The sequence below is a fragment of the Neltuma alba genome, unplaced genomic scaffold (genome assembly GCF_004799145.2).
Source record: "Neltuma alba isolate B1F8T4 unplaced genomic scaffold, ASM479914v2 tig00011705_pilon, whole genome shotgun sequence".
NCBI classification, from domain to species: domain Eukaryota; kingdom Viridiplantae; phylum Streptophyta; class Magnoliopsida; order Fabales; family Fabaceae; genus Neltuma; species Neltuma alba.
Window position 1 is genome coordinate 482,413 of NW_021636342.1, and position 17,844 is coordinate 500,256.

General features: G+C 32.6%; 1 protein-coding gene across 1 annotated transcript; it reads left to right on the top strand.

Moving 5' to 3' along the window:
- The first annotated feature begins 851 nt into the window (after positions 1 to 851).
- Positions 852 to 7,243, top strand: LOC114717030 (TMV resistance protein N-like). The gene is made up of 9 exons (XM_028902108.1): positions 852 to 1,366; positions 1,631 to 2,738; positions 2,857 to 3,138; positions 3,231 to 4,319; positions 4,392 to 4,928; positions 5,232 to 5,392; positions 5,521 to 5,638; positions 5,892 to 6,703; positions 7,026 to 7,243. Exons 1-9 carry the CDS (start codon positions 852 to 854, stop codon positions 7,159 to 7,161), a joined length of 4,758 nt encoding a protein of 1,585 aa, XP_028757941.1. The 3' UTR covers positions 7,162 to 7,243.
- Positions 7,244 to 17,844: the final 10,601 nt, after the last annotated feature.

Sequence of the window (17,844 nt, forward strand, 5' to 3'; positions counted from 1 at the left end):
CTGGAAGTGTCTTATAAATAAAACTAAAGAAATAATTAATTGGAAGGAGTCGTGAGGGAAGGGGCATGGAAGGAAGGAAATGGGCCCTCTGCTCATTCAATTCTCACGTCTCCTTTTCTTTGACTTTTTGGCAATCATACGCGCTAATGGAGCCCGACGGGTTCCATTTACATAGATATATTGGCGTGTTCAGACTGGAAGGTGAGAAAACCAACCCCATATGCATTTAATATTGGATTGCTGACCGGAAAGAATTCTCCCATTTGCTTTTTAATAATAGTAATATTAATTTGGCAAAATTACTTTGCAGTTTGTATAACCAATCTTATTACTAAAAAGTCTCACGACAAGTGAGCGGCATATACACATGTTGTGATTTTCTGCATCAAAACTTATCTGTGTGACTTTTTAGTAATTAAATTGTTCATCGATGTGGGATTGCATAAAAATCTTTCCAATTAATTTCTTAGAGTATGTGCAGAAATTGTATGAAGACGAAGCACAAATAATGGAAATGTAAGAAAATCAATAATTAAGGGGAAAGTCGTCGGATTGCATCAGGGCCGGGGTGGTTTCTAAGTGAGCCACCACATACGTCAAATCTTCAAGTACTAACTAAATACAAGTATACGAAGCATTGGAGTTTAGTCTTCACTTGTAGCTAGCATTGAGCTAAGGTCAGTGTATGACAGATCTAGATCACGCGCCATCTTTAATTCCTACCTTGTTTCTATAATTTTCATTTCATATTTGATTTGTTTTCTTTGAGGACTAATGCTATGGTTTAGTTGTTGTAGGCTAAAATACTACAGGTTCATCACATTATACTTCGTAAGTTGACTCATACATTTATGGCAAGTGACCATGAAGCCTCTTCCTCAAATTCTTCCAGCTCCGATTCAACCCGAAGGACCTGCAAGTATGACATTTTCTTGAGTTTTAGGGGTGAAGATACTCGTAAAGGCTTTACAAACTACTTGTATCATGCATTAAATAGGAGTGGATTTAGAGTTTTTAGAGATGATGAAGAACTTGAAAGAGGAGAAGTTATCTCACAGGAACTTCGACAAGCAATTGAGGAATCTCACTTTGCGGTTGTTGTTCTCTCCAAAACTTATGCCTCTTCTTCATGGTGTTTAAATGAGCTCCAACACATTCTTGTCTCAAGAAATAAGCTAGGTCAAATAGTTTTCCCCATCTTTTATCATGTAGGTCCATCTGATGTAAGAAACCAACGAAAAGCCTTTGGTGAATCTTTTGCCAAACTTGAACGGAAGTTCCAACATGACCAACCAAAGCTGCAAAAATGGAGGGATTCTCTAACAGAAATGGCTAATTTATCTGGTTTTGATTCCAGTCAATATAGGTAAGTCTTTTTAATAAGATTGAATAACTTGCATATTTATATATATATAATATTTGTATCAATTCATTGAACACTGCTTTGATGTATCTAAGATATCTGCATGTCTCGACATGTTCTTTTCGGAGAGATAAAAACTCAGTTGAGAGTGAATAAATCAATAATTATTTCATACTATCAAATATATAACTCGTTTTATTATTTATATCTGAGTTGTATTACATATATGATCATACAATTCATGTGAGGGAAAAATTGTGCTTGTAGGTACGAAACAGAACTCATTGAGAATGTGGTTGGACATTTATGGGACCAATTTTGTTCTGAATTGCCACCTGTCAATGTAAGTGATGCACTAGTTGGAATTGAATGGAGAATAGACCAAATCCTTTCAGTGTTAGAGATAGGGTTGGATGATGTTCGGTTTATAGGAATATGGGGCATGGGAGGTGTGGGCAAGACCACTCTTGCTAGAACTGTCTATGAGAGGTTTCATAGCCAATTTGACTTGCATTGCTTGCTTGCCAATGTCAGGGAAGATTCGGAAAGGAATGGCCTTGCCCACTTACAAAGTAAACTGCTGGCACGTCTCAAGATAAGAAACATGCAAATTGAAGACAAGCATGAAGGAAAGAAAACAATAGGATACCTTTTCCGCAATAGAAAAGTTATGCTTATCCTCGATGATGTAAATCTTATAAGCCAATTAGAGGGTTTAGCTGGAAGCCCGGAGTGGTTTGGTAAAGGGAGTAGAGTAATCATTACAACCAGGGATGTTCACTTACTGAGATCTCATAATGTGGAGGAAATATACGAGGTGAAACCAATGAACCATGATGAGTCTCTCCAACTCTTCTGTCAAAAAGCATTTAGAAGAGATCCACCTACAAAGAGTTTATTGGAATTGTCAAAATCAGTAATTAATTATGCAAATGGCCTTCCTTTAGCTCTCTGTGTCATGAGCTCCTTCTTTTCAGGACGGAGGGAAAGTGAATGGGAAGATGCTTTGGATTTGTTGAAAAAGGATTCAAGTAATAATATTTTTAAGATACTCAGATTAAGTTATGATGCATTAAACCATGTGGAAAGGACGATATTTTTAGATATTGCATGTTTTTTCAATATGTGGGGCAAGGATGAAGTAACACAAATATTGGCAAGCTGTGGTTTTGAGGCAACAATTGGTATGAAAAGTCTTATTGACAAATCATTGCTAGCTGAAATTGAGGTTGGCAATATCAAGTACATAGAGATGCATGGTCTGGTTCAAGAAATGGGTAGGCTTATTGTTTTCGATGAATCTCGTGATGATGTTGGAAGGCGCAGTAGATTGTGGTTTTCTCATGACATTGATCAAGTACTAAATAGAAATATGGTGAGTAATTAATTTTCTAGAGATACCAAAAATACTGTCACAAAATTTCTCCTAGTGGATGAATTTTCATATGCCTTGTTTGCTTATTTTGATACTCTTTTGTAATGTTTTTTATTAGGGAACTAAAGCAACGGAAGGCGTGGTTCTGCCTTTTACTTTTGCGAAAGATGAAGCAAATTGGAATCCTGCATCTTTCTTACAAATGCGTCTGCTTCGATTACTCATCATATCATGTAATTTTAACCTTCCCCGTTGTCTTATGGGCTTTCCATGGGCATTAAAAGTTCTTCACTGGTATGGATATCCTCTAAGAGATCTTCCCTTGAATGTGAAACCTTATGAACTTGTATATCTCAAGATGCACAATAGCAAACTAAAGCAACTTTCTCAGGGCACACAAGTAAGATACTTTAATTTAAACACTTACATAACTCAATTCATTAAGCTAACTATTTATTTATAGCCGATTTGCCCTGTCTTTTATTTGAGCAGTTTATGGAGAATCTAAAGATTTTGGACTTGAGCCATTCCAAGTACCTTATTCAAAGTCCAGAATTTTATGGACTTCAAAATTTAGAAAGATTAGTCCTTGAAGGCTGCGCCAAACTTGCTAATATTCATCCTTCACTTGGACAGCTCCACCATCTTCTTGAAGTAAATTTGAAAGGTTGCCTGAATCTTAAAGTCCTTCCAAGACAACTGGAAATGGCATGTTTGAAAGAGTTTGTTCTAGAAGAGACTGGCATAGAAGATGTTCCTGAGTCACTTGGATCCTTAACTAGAGTTGAAGTTTTGAATCTAAGAAATTGCAGAAGTCTTAAATTCCTTCCAAGAAAACTGGACATGAACTCTTTGAAGGAATTTGTTCTTTGTGGATGCACACAAGTTAGAGATCTTCCAGAATTTGGAGAAAATATGAAAAATCTCATTACACTTGATGTGCAAGAGACAAGTATAGCCAAACTTCCTGAATCTCTTGGATCATTAACTAGTCTCCAAACTTTGAATTCAAGGGGTTGCCAAAATCTTATTAGCCTTCCCCACAGCATTAAAAAATTGAAGCACTTGAAAGTTCTCAATATTTCTGGTTGTTCAGCTTTTTCTAACCTGCTAGATAATCTCAATGAAAATGAAGCCTTGGAAATTCTTGATGCAAGCACAACTGTTATAACAGAAGTACCTTCATCCATTGGTGATTTACAAGGACTCAAGAAACTGTCATTTCATGGATGTTCTTACCCTATGGGCTTAATGTTGCCCAATTCTATCTTCAACATTAAGTCATTGACAAAATTGGATTTAAGCTACTGCAATATAGATGACGGAATCCTTCCCTATGATCTCGGTGGCCTATCATCATTGAAAAAGTTAGATCTGAGTGGAAACATGGTTGTAAATCTACCGGCTAGCTTCATTTCTAATCTTTTGGATCTACGATTTCTTTATCTGAATTCTTGCCCAAGGCTTCAATTTTTGCCACAACCTTCACCAGGTTTATATCTAATGGATGCAGGAGATTGTGCTTCACTGACAACTTTGTCAGATGTAAAATTGTTACATCTCTTTACTTCGCTTAACCAGGTACACATCTCTTTACTTCACTTAACCGATCACATTTTGCTCAACATAAGATATGCCAAATTTATGTTGCAGGGTGGAAACCATGTTAAAAGGCTATCGCATAGATTGAATGCTGACTCATTGGCAACAATGTCCTTCAAAGCCTTTTCAGTCACTATTCCAGGAATGGAAATACCATCATGGTTTGAGAACCAGAAAAGTGTTTCCCTGAATAAGGAATCTAAAAGAGCAATAACAATTGACATGCCTCCATGTGAATGGCTTGGATTTGTGTTATGCATTGTGCTAGAAGATGACATGTTTTATTCCACAGGGGCCAACCAAAATCCCTTTGGGCTCTCTTTTTATGCAAAAGCTTCAAATGATCATATCGTATTCCTCCAAGGAAGGGACCGAAAATGTGAGAAGGGAATAAGTTCTCCTCACTTGTGGATCCTGTTTGGGCAAATTGGAAAGCAGAGTGATTTATCAATGGATTACAGCCAGCTTCTCTTGAAATTTGAAGCCCAAAGGAATGATGAACCAAGTTCCATTAAGTGTGGGTGGCGAGTCATTGACAAAATAGATTTTGAAAACTTCCTTTCAACTCTGCAAGAGCGCCAGGATCAAGTAAGTCACATTGCTACCAACATTTTTTTATCATGTCTAAGCTTTTACTGAAGGGAGAAACCTCACAAAAGAAAAGACCAAATTTTAGTTCTTTATTTGTTAGGATTAAAGGGAAAAAAAGTAGAGATTCAGAACAAAGAGAGAGAGAGAGATCGAAGAATTGGTAATTAAAAGAGAAACCAGAGATGAATACAATAGAAGGTTGGGCATAGGAGATTTAAAGGAAATTGAGGCACGATCTCTAACAATTTAATAATGTCTCATTATTTCGCAAGATATACTCAGATTATTTCATATTTTAAGGAAAACACAAGGTGCTGTGAAGCTGAAGATTCAGTGAGTGGGAGCCATCGAGCCATAGTCAATGAACGTGAAACCGAATCCTCAGAGCCCGCTTCTTCATTCTTAGAAAAAGAAGGCGATTTATATGATTTACAGATTCATTTTGATATTGACAATGCAGGGTACAATACTACACACACGTGTGTGTGTGACGGATGTCTCTTTATCTCTTAATAAATTTCAAAGTTTAATTTCCCATTATGAAATTTAACCTTGAAGCTTGTGATTTTGATGTTGCATTGATGTTCAGCTCCAGCCAATGCAGACGTAGCCATTGTGACTTTGCCCCAACCATTGCAGCTCCACCCACAGGCATCCATTCATCGTCTTCATCAAATTGCCATCCACGTGAGAGTGTGACTAGCCAGGTATGGGATTTATAGCAACACTCTTCTGTATCTTCCTCTGATTCACGTACATGTTATGCAGGATTTCTTTTGGTTGTGCTTGCTGAAATTCTTCTAATGTAATAATGGATTTTAATCAGTTGTGATTCTGCCATTAACTTGCTGTGGAAATTTGGTTGGGTCAATCCAATGAGATTTTTTTTTTCCCACTTTCTCTGACATATATAAATTGATGAAGTTCTCTCTTGTGGGTCTTCCGTTTTCCTCTCTTTAGGTTGATTTAGAGGAAGAAGATGAGGCAGGAATTACAATCGAATTAGATTGGACAAGTGGTAGTGGTGACAAAGTAGGGAAGAGACAACTAGTGGGAGTGTTAATAACAGAGGAAGCTTTGAACAAGCACAAAGTGATGAGCATGGTTGAACAGGCTTGGAATTTGCTGATAGAGGAGGTGGATATCTTGGAATTAGGAGTTAATTCATATATGTTTACCTTTGGGAAGGAGGATGATTACTTTAGGGTGTTAAGAGGCAGACCCTGGTACATCTCAGGATGCCTACTCAATATCCAAGAATGGACAGAGTATATGGTGCTATCAGATGGAAGATTCAACATGTCACCTTTCTGGGTACAATTTCATGATGTGCCTGTAAAGGCTATGACAGTGAATAATCTCATAAAAATAGGGAAAAAGATGGGTGAGGTACTAATGGTGGAATGTCCTATTGTTAATGGAAGGATTATTAGGAGTTTTGCAAGGGCAAGGATAAATGTTGATCTAAGCCGTCCCTTAACAACTGGGTTCTGGATTCTAAGACCAGAGCTGCCAAAGCTATGGAGCTCAGTGAGGTACGAAAGGCTCGAGGGTTTTTGCTACAAGTGCGGAATAATAGGGCATAATTCAAGAACCTGTAATTCCAAAAGGAAGATGGCAGTGGTGGATCCAGCAGAACCTATGTATGGGTCATGGCTCAGTGTTGCTGCTGAGAGAAATTGTGATTATGCTATACGTGTTTATGAACAAGGATGGTCTAAAGTTGGTGGGGATGGTGACAAAAAGATGCAGTTCAGCACTGACAATGGAAGGTACCATATATAAAACTTGATCTTATCTTCTTTTCCTCATAAATAATTAGGTTAACATCATTTTTTAGTCTCTCAAATTTGAGCTCATTTTAGTTTTGGTCTCTTAAATTTGAAACTAGTGATTTGGTCCTTCAAACCTTGTTTCAACTTTCAAGGATCAAAAATACTGTTTCAGGGACCAAAAATCTTTAGGCAAACAAAAATGAGGTTAAGTTTTAAAGATCAAAATGATAACGAGGTCAAACTTTAGGACTAGACATGGCTTGAAATCAGAAATTGTGGTTTACACTTGTGACTTTGATGTTACAACATTGACTTGCAGACTTAGACATCACGACTTTGCTCCTCTCATTGCAAATCCAGCCATTACAGCACCACCATCCACGGCCACCCAATCGCCTTCTTCATCGAACTGCCATCCATCTGAGAGTGTGACTACTCAGGTATGCTATTTATAAGAAGTGACAATTTCTCTTTGACGTGTTATGAAAATTTATACGTCAGTCCAGTGAAATACATGGAGGCAAAATGTGAATTTGATTTCTTTTGGCATCTTTGTGGTCTAGTCTCAGGAAGAAAGAATTTTCCCTACTGATTCAATTCATGGCATACAAGTATCTACCACAAAGCAGGATCTTTCATGGCGGAGAAATCATACACTTGCTGCTCGTCCTATTTCCCAGGCTTACACAACAGACTCGGAAAAGACAAGTGCTGAGAAGATACTTGAAGAACTCTTTCAAGTTTCAGACTTGGAAGACATTCCGTTGCTGCAAATTTATGATATTCTCACCGCTGATGTAAACAAGTATGAGTTATTTAAGGCTCTTCCTATGAGATTAAGAAAACCTTGGATTTTAATGCAAATCCAAAAATATTTTAGTTAATCTGTAATTTTTATAAACCCTTGGAGACAAGTTCATTGTGCTTTCTTAGCATTGCAAAATTAGGAAGGTTATTTCCGTCCAATTGACACCAATACATATTGAATTTCCTCTAAGTTCTATAGTGATTAAAAACAGTTATTAATCGCCTTACCAAGAAGTTGTGAAAATGACTCAAGGTTCTGTCAATATTGTCGCAGGTGTGGGAAATCACTTAAAATATTACTCTCAGATTGAATTCTTCCTAAGTTTTGAAGTGATTAAAAACAGTTATAAATAATACTACCTCTAATTCTAATTATAAGATTCTGTTTATAGACTACAAATAGAATCTTATAACAAGAATCCGAGCTAGTATTACTAAAATTGTAAAGATGACTAGAGATATTGTCAACATCATTGTAAACATATGAAATGTCTGGCTTTCCCATTTCAAAACCTCCTAGGGGTAGTTTCGGTTTTTTCTTTTCCAAGTACGAAATCAAAGTGTCTTTTTGTTTATTAGATTAACTTTTTTGGAATTTCAAAATTGACGTTGTACTCTGGTGAGATTTTTTTCTTTTATTAAATATTTTAATTGACAAATTTTTTTTAAGATTCCTTTAAAATATATTAGAATTAATATATTATATGAAAGTATATCTTCACAAAGAAAACTTATATAATTAAGACAAAATATATATAGATTATTTTGTTGCAACCAATGTAGTCACTAAGTCGATGTCATGGTGACCATTGACACTTGTTAACATTGACAAAAAGTTAAAAAGAGTTGCCCTTAAAAATAGAAGGGAGAATGACAAAAAAAAATTGAAATTATTAAATCCTAAATTAAGTTTGGTAATAATATTTTATTTACGTTGACAACACTAAATTTGTAAATGATAACAAATTTTTATTGACATCCATTATTTAGCATTTACAAATTTTCAGCTTTTTTTTCTTGTTATTCTCCCAAAATAGAAATTTTCCTCACTAAAAATACATTTTCACAGCGCCGCTATAGGATACCTTTAGCGATGACAGCACTAATGAGGAGAAAATATTTGTAGGTGATGTGGCGCAATGGAGTATTGACATATGGCAAACGTGGTGTGGCAGCCACATGGAAACACATAACAGGCTAGGCGATGACGGTAGTGGCCAAAGGCGATGACGTGGTGGTGGTTGATCAGTCGGTGATGATGTAATGTAACCTATAATTAATATTTTTTTAACTGTGATAGCTTTCAGCGGTGCCTTTGCCATGTGAGCGAGAGTAAACCTGCAATCTTTTGATACAAAATTATATATATACATATATGCGTATATTAAACATAACATACAGATATATCTAGATATATTAATCATGATACATAAAATTATTTTAATACATGTAATGTAAATACATATAATATTAATATATAAATATCAACGTATATACATTTATATGCATTTCAATATATAGTAAATTATAAACGATAATATTAATTTATAATGAGTATAATATTTATAAGTTATAATTTTTTTGGGAAAAAAAATTAAAATATAGATATAATTAGTATAATACTATTAATTTAGTTTTCTTTTATTTATATGAATTTCAATATATATTAAATTATAAAAGATAATATTAATTTATAATGAGTATAATGTTTATAAGTTATAATAGTCTTTTTGGAAAAAATTAAAATATGGATATAATTAGTATAATAATATTAATTTAATTTATATTTGATGAATAATTTAACGTATAAATATCATTTTAAAAATTAATATATAAAAATAAATAATTTCCTTATTTGAAAATTTATTTTTCTTTTGCTTAATTATATAATTGTTTAAAATTTTATTGAAAATATTTTACATCGTCTTATCATTTTTTATTATTTTAAATTTTTAACTATAAATTTACATTAAATTATAGATTATAATAGAATTAGGAAATAACTTGGATCCTCTAGACCTCTACTCATCTTTTCTCTCCTTTTTCTTTCTACACATCTAATTCCCATGTTATATTTATATTCATATTTCAAGATAGTATATTTTAAGATAGTATTAAAAAAGGATTCTGATCCTCATATTAATTATAAAACAGTTGAGATTTAATGTCTTATAAAATCATGATTATAATATTACATGAAAACACATAAATAAATTTAAGCTATTACAATTTCTTAACATTTTCTAATTATATCTCTAATTTTATCTATAATAATATATTGATTGAGGTATAGGAGAATATAAAAATCTTATATGACCTAATATATCTTCCCTTCTTCCTTATGTGTGAGAGTGAAGAAATTGGAGCAGTAAAACCAATAGATATAACATAACATATTAAACTTTACATATCAAATTGCTAACAATTGTTTTTAAGTAGATACTATAACAATAAAAATACCTATTGGTATATAATTGTAAATGTATAATACATTTTAATTATTGAAGTGGTATTTTTGTGAGAATTTTTAATAAACTTTATTTACTAATCTACTCATCAATATACTACCTCCGATCCTTATTATAAGACCCCATTTGACTTTTTGTTTGGTCCTAATTATAAGACCCCAATCCATTTTGTCTCTCATATTTATGTATTTTTTTCCAAGATAATCCTTCTAATAATGATAATTCTAGCCAATATACTTAATTAGCAAGGATATTTTAAGAATGACAACACTTATTTATTACAAATAACTAACTTAACTTACTTCTTTAATCTCCTCAAATAAGTCAAATGGGTCTTATAATTAGAACTGGAGATAGTACTAAAATACTAATTCATTTATGTAGATTTATCCTCTCAATTTGTCTCAGTTCTAAATTTTATTCTAAATTTGAGCCGATCCGCATAACAATTCAGATCTTTTTTTCTTTTCCTCTTTTTTCCCCCCGAAACAAAGGGGACCTATGTCCCAAAGGAAATAAACCAACTGGAAAACAATTCAATTAATTATAGAAAAGAAATAAATACTGCATCCTTCTGATTTTGGGGGAAACGCTATAACAATCTAAATCAATACGACAGTTAAAAAGTAAAATTGAAATAAGTTGATGGAATTGTAAATTGAGAAGATCCTAATTTCCAATCCATATCTAACGGTCTCTGCATGCCTCCCCATGGAGCAAGTTAAATCAGGTTGACTTGACTGTGGTGATACATGCAGCAAGTCGCAGTTACGTGGGAAGGAGCATGGAAAGAAGAAATGGAGTTCCTTTTCTCGTTCTCATTTACTTTCAAACAAATTAAAGATAGCTAAAAGGGGAGTTCACAATATTAATTGCTACTTTCACTTCTTAATATAAGAGTTAGTTCGACTTTTAGTTTAGTGACCCCAATCCACTTTGTCTTTCATATTTATTTATTTTTTCTAAGGTAATCTTAATTTGTATCAGTTGCAAATGTTAAATATTTCATCAAATGACACTTAATTAACAAGGGTATTGTAAAAAAAATAACATCTATTTATTACAAATACCTAACTTAACTAATTTTCTTAATCTATTCAAATTAGTTAACTGAATCTTATATTAAGGACAAGAGGTAGTATATGATAAATTAGTGAAAAATCCTGGTTTCAAAATGTTAACAATTGAAAACACTTAAATTGGCGTACTAGTACTTTCTATGTATGAAATCCTATAGAATAACATTATAAAAAAAAACATACAAGGTCTTTCTGCATATGAAAATTTCATTGACTTAAAAAACCTGAATTGAAAGTAATATTTTCTTAATTTTAAAATCATTTTAAGTCGGTTGAGAGATTTAAGGGAATAAAAGTTGATAAGACGAAATGATTGTCGAATTGTAATTTGATTTATTTTGCACTAGTTAGATAGATGCATATTCGTGCTAATGATAAAATTCATTTTGTAAACCATAACATATAGAACTTCGTTTGTGTCTTCAAAGAGTTGTGTATAATCTTAATTAAGCAAAAGGGGAATATGCTATAATATATGTTCTAATTATTATAATATTGATTTTGATTACTCATCCAAACAGTAAAATTTTGAATTGGATTTGGAAATAAAATTCAATTCTCAAATGCTTTGCACGACCAAAGCATTGAGCTTAAAGATGCATTTATATGCTGATTTCCCGGCAATTTCTTGTCCCTCCTCTCATCACTTAATAAAATAATTAATTCAGTTAACTTTCTAAAATTCAAAAGCTAATTTTTGTGAACCGATTGACATATCAGTTATTTTCAAAAAATTAAAAAAAAAAATCATAACATAAGAACAAAAATTAAAAATCGCAGCCCATTCAGGCAGGACTCGGGGTCTTTACGCCATATTATAAGTGGCCTTAGAAAAAAGAGAAGTTGCTAAGCACTTTGTCTGTCTTATCTAATGCTCCTTGTTTCACGCAAACGCCACTAACATAGTGCCTTTGCTTTTATACATTCTATAACAAATCGATGATGATCCAAGATGTTGCTTTAATTTATATATATTTTAGAGTTGGAATTCCAAAAGTTAAGTGAAAAAACAAAACGACAATACTTACAGCATCAAGTTATTTATATCCATTGTGTCAAGTTCTCTAATCACGCACAACCATGTATCTTATTTTTGAAATACTCCCTCTGATCCTAATTATAAGAACTAGTTGACTAATTTGAAGAGATTAAGAAAAGAAGTTAAGTTAGTTATTTGTAATAAATAAGTGTTGTCTTTCCTACAATATCATTACTAATCAAGTGTATTGGCTAGAACTACTATTGTTAAAATAACTATCTTGGAAAAAATGTATAAATATGAGAGACAAAATGGATTGAGGTATTATATTTAGGATCAAAATAAAAGTCAAACAAAGTTTTATATTAAGAACCGGAGGTAGTATTAACATTTTGTTATAAATTTATATGAAATAAAAAAGGACCTATAGCTATGTGTGATTAAAGAATTTGACATAATGAATATAAGATATGTGACCTAATTTTTTCTTAAGAAAATCTTTATAGCGATATTTTGATAACTTTCTTCCAACAAGAACTTAATTACTTAAACGACATGCGGGCCATCTCGATTGTGAATTCATTTTAGTTTCTTCATTCTCCTCCTAATTTCCTCGAAACCTCCCATCCTTTCATACTTCTTTTTCACAGATTTTGCGAGACAAAAAAGTGTCTGATTTACTGTATCTTTATTTTAGTGGTTGTTACAAAAGATGAAGTGACTCAAATTTGATAAGCTATTTACTTTTTTTTTTTTAAGCACATTGTTTGAATTACATGATATATGTGTTATTATATTGGAGAATATCTCAATTTATAAGTAACATGTCGTATTGTGTTAACCATGGAAAAATATTTTATCTATATATTATATAAAGCACAGATTTTTAAAAAAATTTGGAAAAGAGAAGTATTCCATAAAATTACGTTATAATTCAACGCTATTCTCTGTTTCGTTAATTAATAAAGGTTCAGCATAAAGTTAAACGTTACATTAAAATAAACGAAAGATGAAGGAAAGAACATCAGTAAAAATAAAAAGGAAAACTCACCGAAAGTTGGTTCCCGCCAGTTACGTGGGGGAAATTAAAGATTCCTGACGAGAAATTAAATATATTAATTAGATGACTCTATCAAATAAAGCCCCGCGTAAAGCATGAAAGTCTTCAAGCTCGTATATATATAAAGCATTAATTAGAGTTCAGACACTTCACTTATAGCTGTAACCCCAGGTCAGTATATTATTCATCTACACCTTCCACTATTTTTCCTTTTCCTTTCTTCTGTATTAATTATCATCTGATCTTCTCTTATTTGATTTGTTTTCCTTTAATGCTAATGTTAAGGTTTAGTTATTGTAGGTCCTAATATTACAGCTACATCATCATAAGTTGGCTCAAATATTTATGGCAAGTGACCAAGAAGCATCCTCCTCAAACTCTTCTAACTCCAATTCAACCCCAACTGCCTGCAAGTATGACATTTTTTTGAGTTTTAGAGGCGAAGACACTCGCAGAAGCATCATAAGCCACTTATATTCTGCATTGTGTAAGAAAGGATTCAAAGCTTTTAGAGATGATAAAGAACTTGAGAGAGGAGAAGTCATTTCAAAAGAACTCCTGCAAGCAATTGAGGACTCTCATTTTGCAGTTGTTGTTGTATCCAAAAATTATGCCTCTTCTTCATGGTGTTTAAATGAGCTCCAACATATTCTTTACTCAAGAGATAATTTATGTCAACAAGTTTTTCCCTTATTTTATGATGTAGATCCATCACATGTACGGCATCAAACAGGAAGTTTTGCTGAAGCTTTCGCTAGGCATCAAATGCTTTAGAGGAACAATGAGGACATGAAAAGTTGGAGGGATTCTCGCACAAAAGTTGCTAACTTATCTGGTTGGGACTTCAAGGATCAGTAAGTTAATTTTTCACTGAGTAAAATCATGCGACATATATTTTATACTTATAGTCAGTTCATGGAAACATAGATATCGAGGCGCAGTCGAGGTATTTGTTTGACACAGATGCGTTCTAATCTTAAAGATCAAACATTTACTTGTTAAGATGAATCTTTTAATTGTTTATGCTGTAGTTCTTCCATTTCTGTTTACCCCTGTTCAGTAAATGAGTTTTCACTGTTAAACCTTATTAAAAAAAAAAAAAAAGCACTGCTAGACTTTTATAATACAATTATTTGACATTAATACTATTAGTTATATCCGATTTTTTTTTTTAAATCAACTATGTAATATGAGATCGGTTCTTTGGTTATGATATTATTTATTCTAATAAATTTTGAAATTATTTTTATTAACCAAGAAATGAAAACTTTTAAATCTTAATTAAATTTGTATTGTTAATTGTTATGTTCTCGTATTCAAAACTTTTTGTCGTGAAACTAAAAGGCCTCATCTTCAGAACTAAATTAAAGCATTCTCGTAAAATAAAAATGGATTAAAAATGCATGTCTTGGCTGCCATTATTGAAATTGTTTCAATATGTCGAGAATCCAAAAGGGAAAAAATATTAGCAGTTGCGGACATTGGCGTAACAAATATTGATATAATCACAGAATAAATCAAAAGTTATATTTTAATTATCTGGCCATTCATATATATGTTGTTGTAACTTGTAGGCCCGAAGCAGAAGTTATTGACGCAGTGGTTGAGGAGCTGTGGACCAAACTACATTCCAGACTACCACCTTATAGTGATGAATTAATTGGAATTGACAATAGAGTGCAGAAAATGGAGCCGCTGTTGACAATAGGTTTGAATGATGTTCATTTTGTGGGAATATGGGGCTTACCCAGTGTGTGTAAGACAACAATTGCTAGGGCTGTTTTTAAGAAATATTGTAGCCAATTTGAAATTAGTTGTTTTCTTCATAATGTTAGGGCAACTTCAGAAAGAGATAGTGAGGTTCACTTACAAAGTCAACTTCTTTCCCATCTCAAAATTAGAAACATGGAAATTGAAGACACATATGAAGGAAAGAAAACAATCCAAAACTGTTGTTGCAATAAAAAGGTTTTTACTTGTCCTTGATGATGTTAGCCATGCAAGCCATTAAGAAAATTTGGCGAATAGTTCGAATTGGTTTGGTGCTGGGAGTAGAGTTATCATAACAACTAGAAATTTGGACTTGTTGCGTAGGTTGCATGAAGTGCATGTTCATGAGGTGGAAACTATGAATCTAGATGAGTCCCTTCAACTCTTTTATCAGAAAGCATTTGAAAGAGGTGAACCTCAAGAGGATTTTTTGGAGCTGTCTAAAACTGTTTGTGATTATGCTGCAAGCCTTCCTTTAGCAATCTCTGTTTTGGGTTCCTTTTTTTGTGGAAGAAGTAGTGTGCCAGAATGGGAAGATGCTTTGGACATGTTGAAGAAAGATCCACATAAAGATATTTTTAGGATACTTGAAATAAGTTTTAATGCATTAACTGATACAGAACAAATAATATTTTTAGATATTACTTGCTTCTTTAATGGCGGGAGAAAAGACCTCATGACACAAATATTGGAAATTTGCGGTTTTAATGCAAACATTACAATAAGAGCTCTTCATGAAAAGTCTATGCTAGAGGATTATTACGGCTTTTTGGTGATGCATGATTTGCTAGAACAAATGGCCAGGAGAATTGTTGTAGATAAATCTTCTAATGATGTTGGAAATCGTACTAGGCTGTGGTCTAAAGAAGATATTGATGAAGTTATGGAACACAATTTGGTGGGTGTTGATTTTATTAGCTCTTGCTGGTTTAATCTTAACATATTTTATCATATCATATTAGTTTCTTGTCAATTATTTTGATATCATATGGCTAACGTTTTTTAACGTATAGGGCACAAAAGAAATACAAGGTATAGTTTCATTCACATCTTGCAAGGCATGTTGGCACCCTAAAGCCTTTTCAACATTGCGTAACCTTAGATTACTGATGGTATCAAGTGATTTCAACCTTCCCTGTGGACTCAAATGTCTTTCTCATGCTTTGAAAGTACTTCATTGGACTAAATATCTTTTAGAAGCTCTTCCCTCTAAAACCCGTTTGTGTAAACTTGTTAATCTTAGAATACGTCATAGCAAATTAAAGAAACTTTGGAATATAAGCCTGGTAAGACATCTTATGCTTTTGATGTAGTTTGTGTAATATGATTATGATAGTTAGCACAAAGCATTTCTTTTTCATTTATTCTCGTAACTTGTTTGATGACCAGTGTTCAGATTAATTAATAATACTACCTCGTGCTCTTAATGTAAAAGTTTGTTGGTAGACAATTATTATATTCATTTTTAAATATAATACTTCAATCAATTTTATCTCTTCAATTTATAACTTTTTTATCCAACACATCCCTATTTATTATAACGAATTCTCCCACCAAGAGGTAGTTTCAATACACATAATTAGTGAAGGTAGTTTCGAGAAGTCAATACATATTTATTATAAATAACTAATTTATTAATTGAATTTCTTAATTTCTTCAAAATAAGTTATCTAACTCTTATATTAAGGACACAAGGTAGTGTTAAGTGAAAATTAAGCATTTTTTTGTTAGCCAAGAGAACTGAAAACTTAAACTCTTTATGAATGGAGTGAGTGTGTAGCAAAACTAATAAAGTTAAAAAAAAAAACGGAACAACAACAAGAAGTTAACTTGGTTTGTTATATGTAAGAATCGTATTAGGTTTAGTAAGATTTCATAAAATAAACACTACAAAAAAACAGCGAATTAGCGACGGAAACAAATTCCGTCGCAAATTAGCGATGGAATTTGCGACGGAAATTCCGTCGCTAATTTTTTTGACAGATTAGCAATGGAATTTCTGTCCGTCGCTAAATTCCGTCGCTAATCCGTATTTAGCGACGGAATTAGCGACGAAATCTTTTTCTGTCAGACAATTCCGTCGCTAATCTGTCAAAAAAATTAGCGGCGGAATTTCCGTCGCTAATTTGCGACGGAATTTGTTTCCATTGCAAATTCCATCACAAAGTTTAAGAAAATAAATTACATAGGATATATATACAAGTAGGAAAATACTGTTTATCATAATCTATTTAAATCATTTAATTTTTATATAAAATAATTTATTAGATTTTATTATAGTAGTTATTTTTTGAATAACAAGATTTTTTGACTAATTGTAAATGATTTTCTTCAAATATATAAACCACATATACATATATAATATAATGTAATATAATATATATATATAATTAAATTGTATATCTTATCAATGTTAATTAAAAATATTTTTAAAAAATAAAAAATTATAAAAATAGTAAAACAAATATTTAAAAATTATTTTTTCATTAAAATAGTTATTATTGAAATTATCATATAGTATATTTTTAGTTTTTAATAATATATATGTATATATAATTGTTTGTGTAAAATAATATAATATATATATTTAATTTTACATAATAAGTCAATAGTTTCATTGCAGCTCAACTGATAAAGCCGCATATGCGCACGGAGGAGGTCCTGGGTTCAAGCAATGGAGAAGTCACTTTGAGAAGGGAATTATGTGGTGGTGACACATGGCGCACACGTGGCAGGCAGAGGTGAGGTGGCAGGCACACGTGGCAGTAGATGTGAGGTGGCAGCGACACGTGGAGGTGGTCTCAGTGATGACGTGGCAATTGGTAGAGGTGCCACGTGGCATTTTATTTTATTTTTTAAAAAATCGAGTTAGCGACGGAAAAATTCCGTCGCTAATTAATTAGTGACAGAGGAATTAGTGACGGAAAAAATTCCGTCGCTAATTCCGTCACAAATCCGTTCCGTCGCTAATTCCG

Excerpts from the sequence above, each read along its gene's own strand:
- LOC114717030 (XM_028902108.1), top strand. The coding sequence starts at position 852 with ATGGCAAGTGACCATGAAGCCTCTTCCTCAAATTCTTCCAGCTCCGAT. Across the intron at positions 2,739-2,856 it reads AAGTACTAAATAGAAATATG|GGAACTAAAGCAACGGAAGG; the intron begins GTGAGTAATTAA and ends GTTTTTTATTAG. Across the intron at positions 4,929-5,231 it reads TGCAAGAGCGCCAGGATCAA|GAAAACACAAGGTGCTGTGA; the intron begins GTAAGTCACATT and ends TCATATTTTAAG.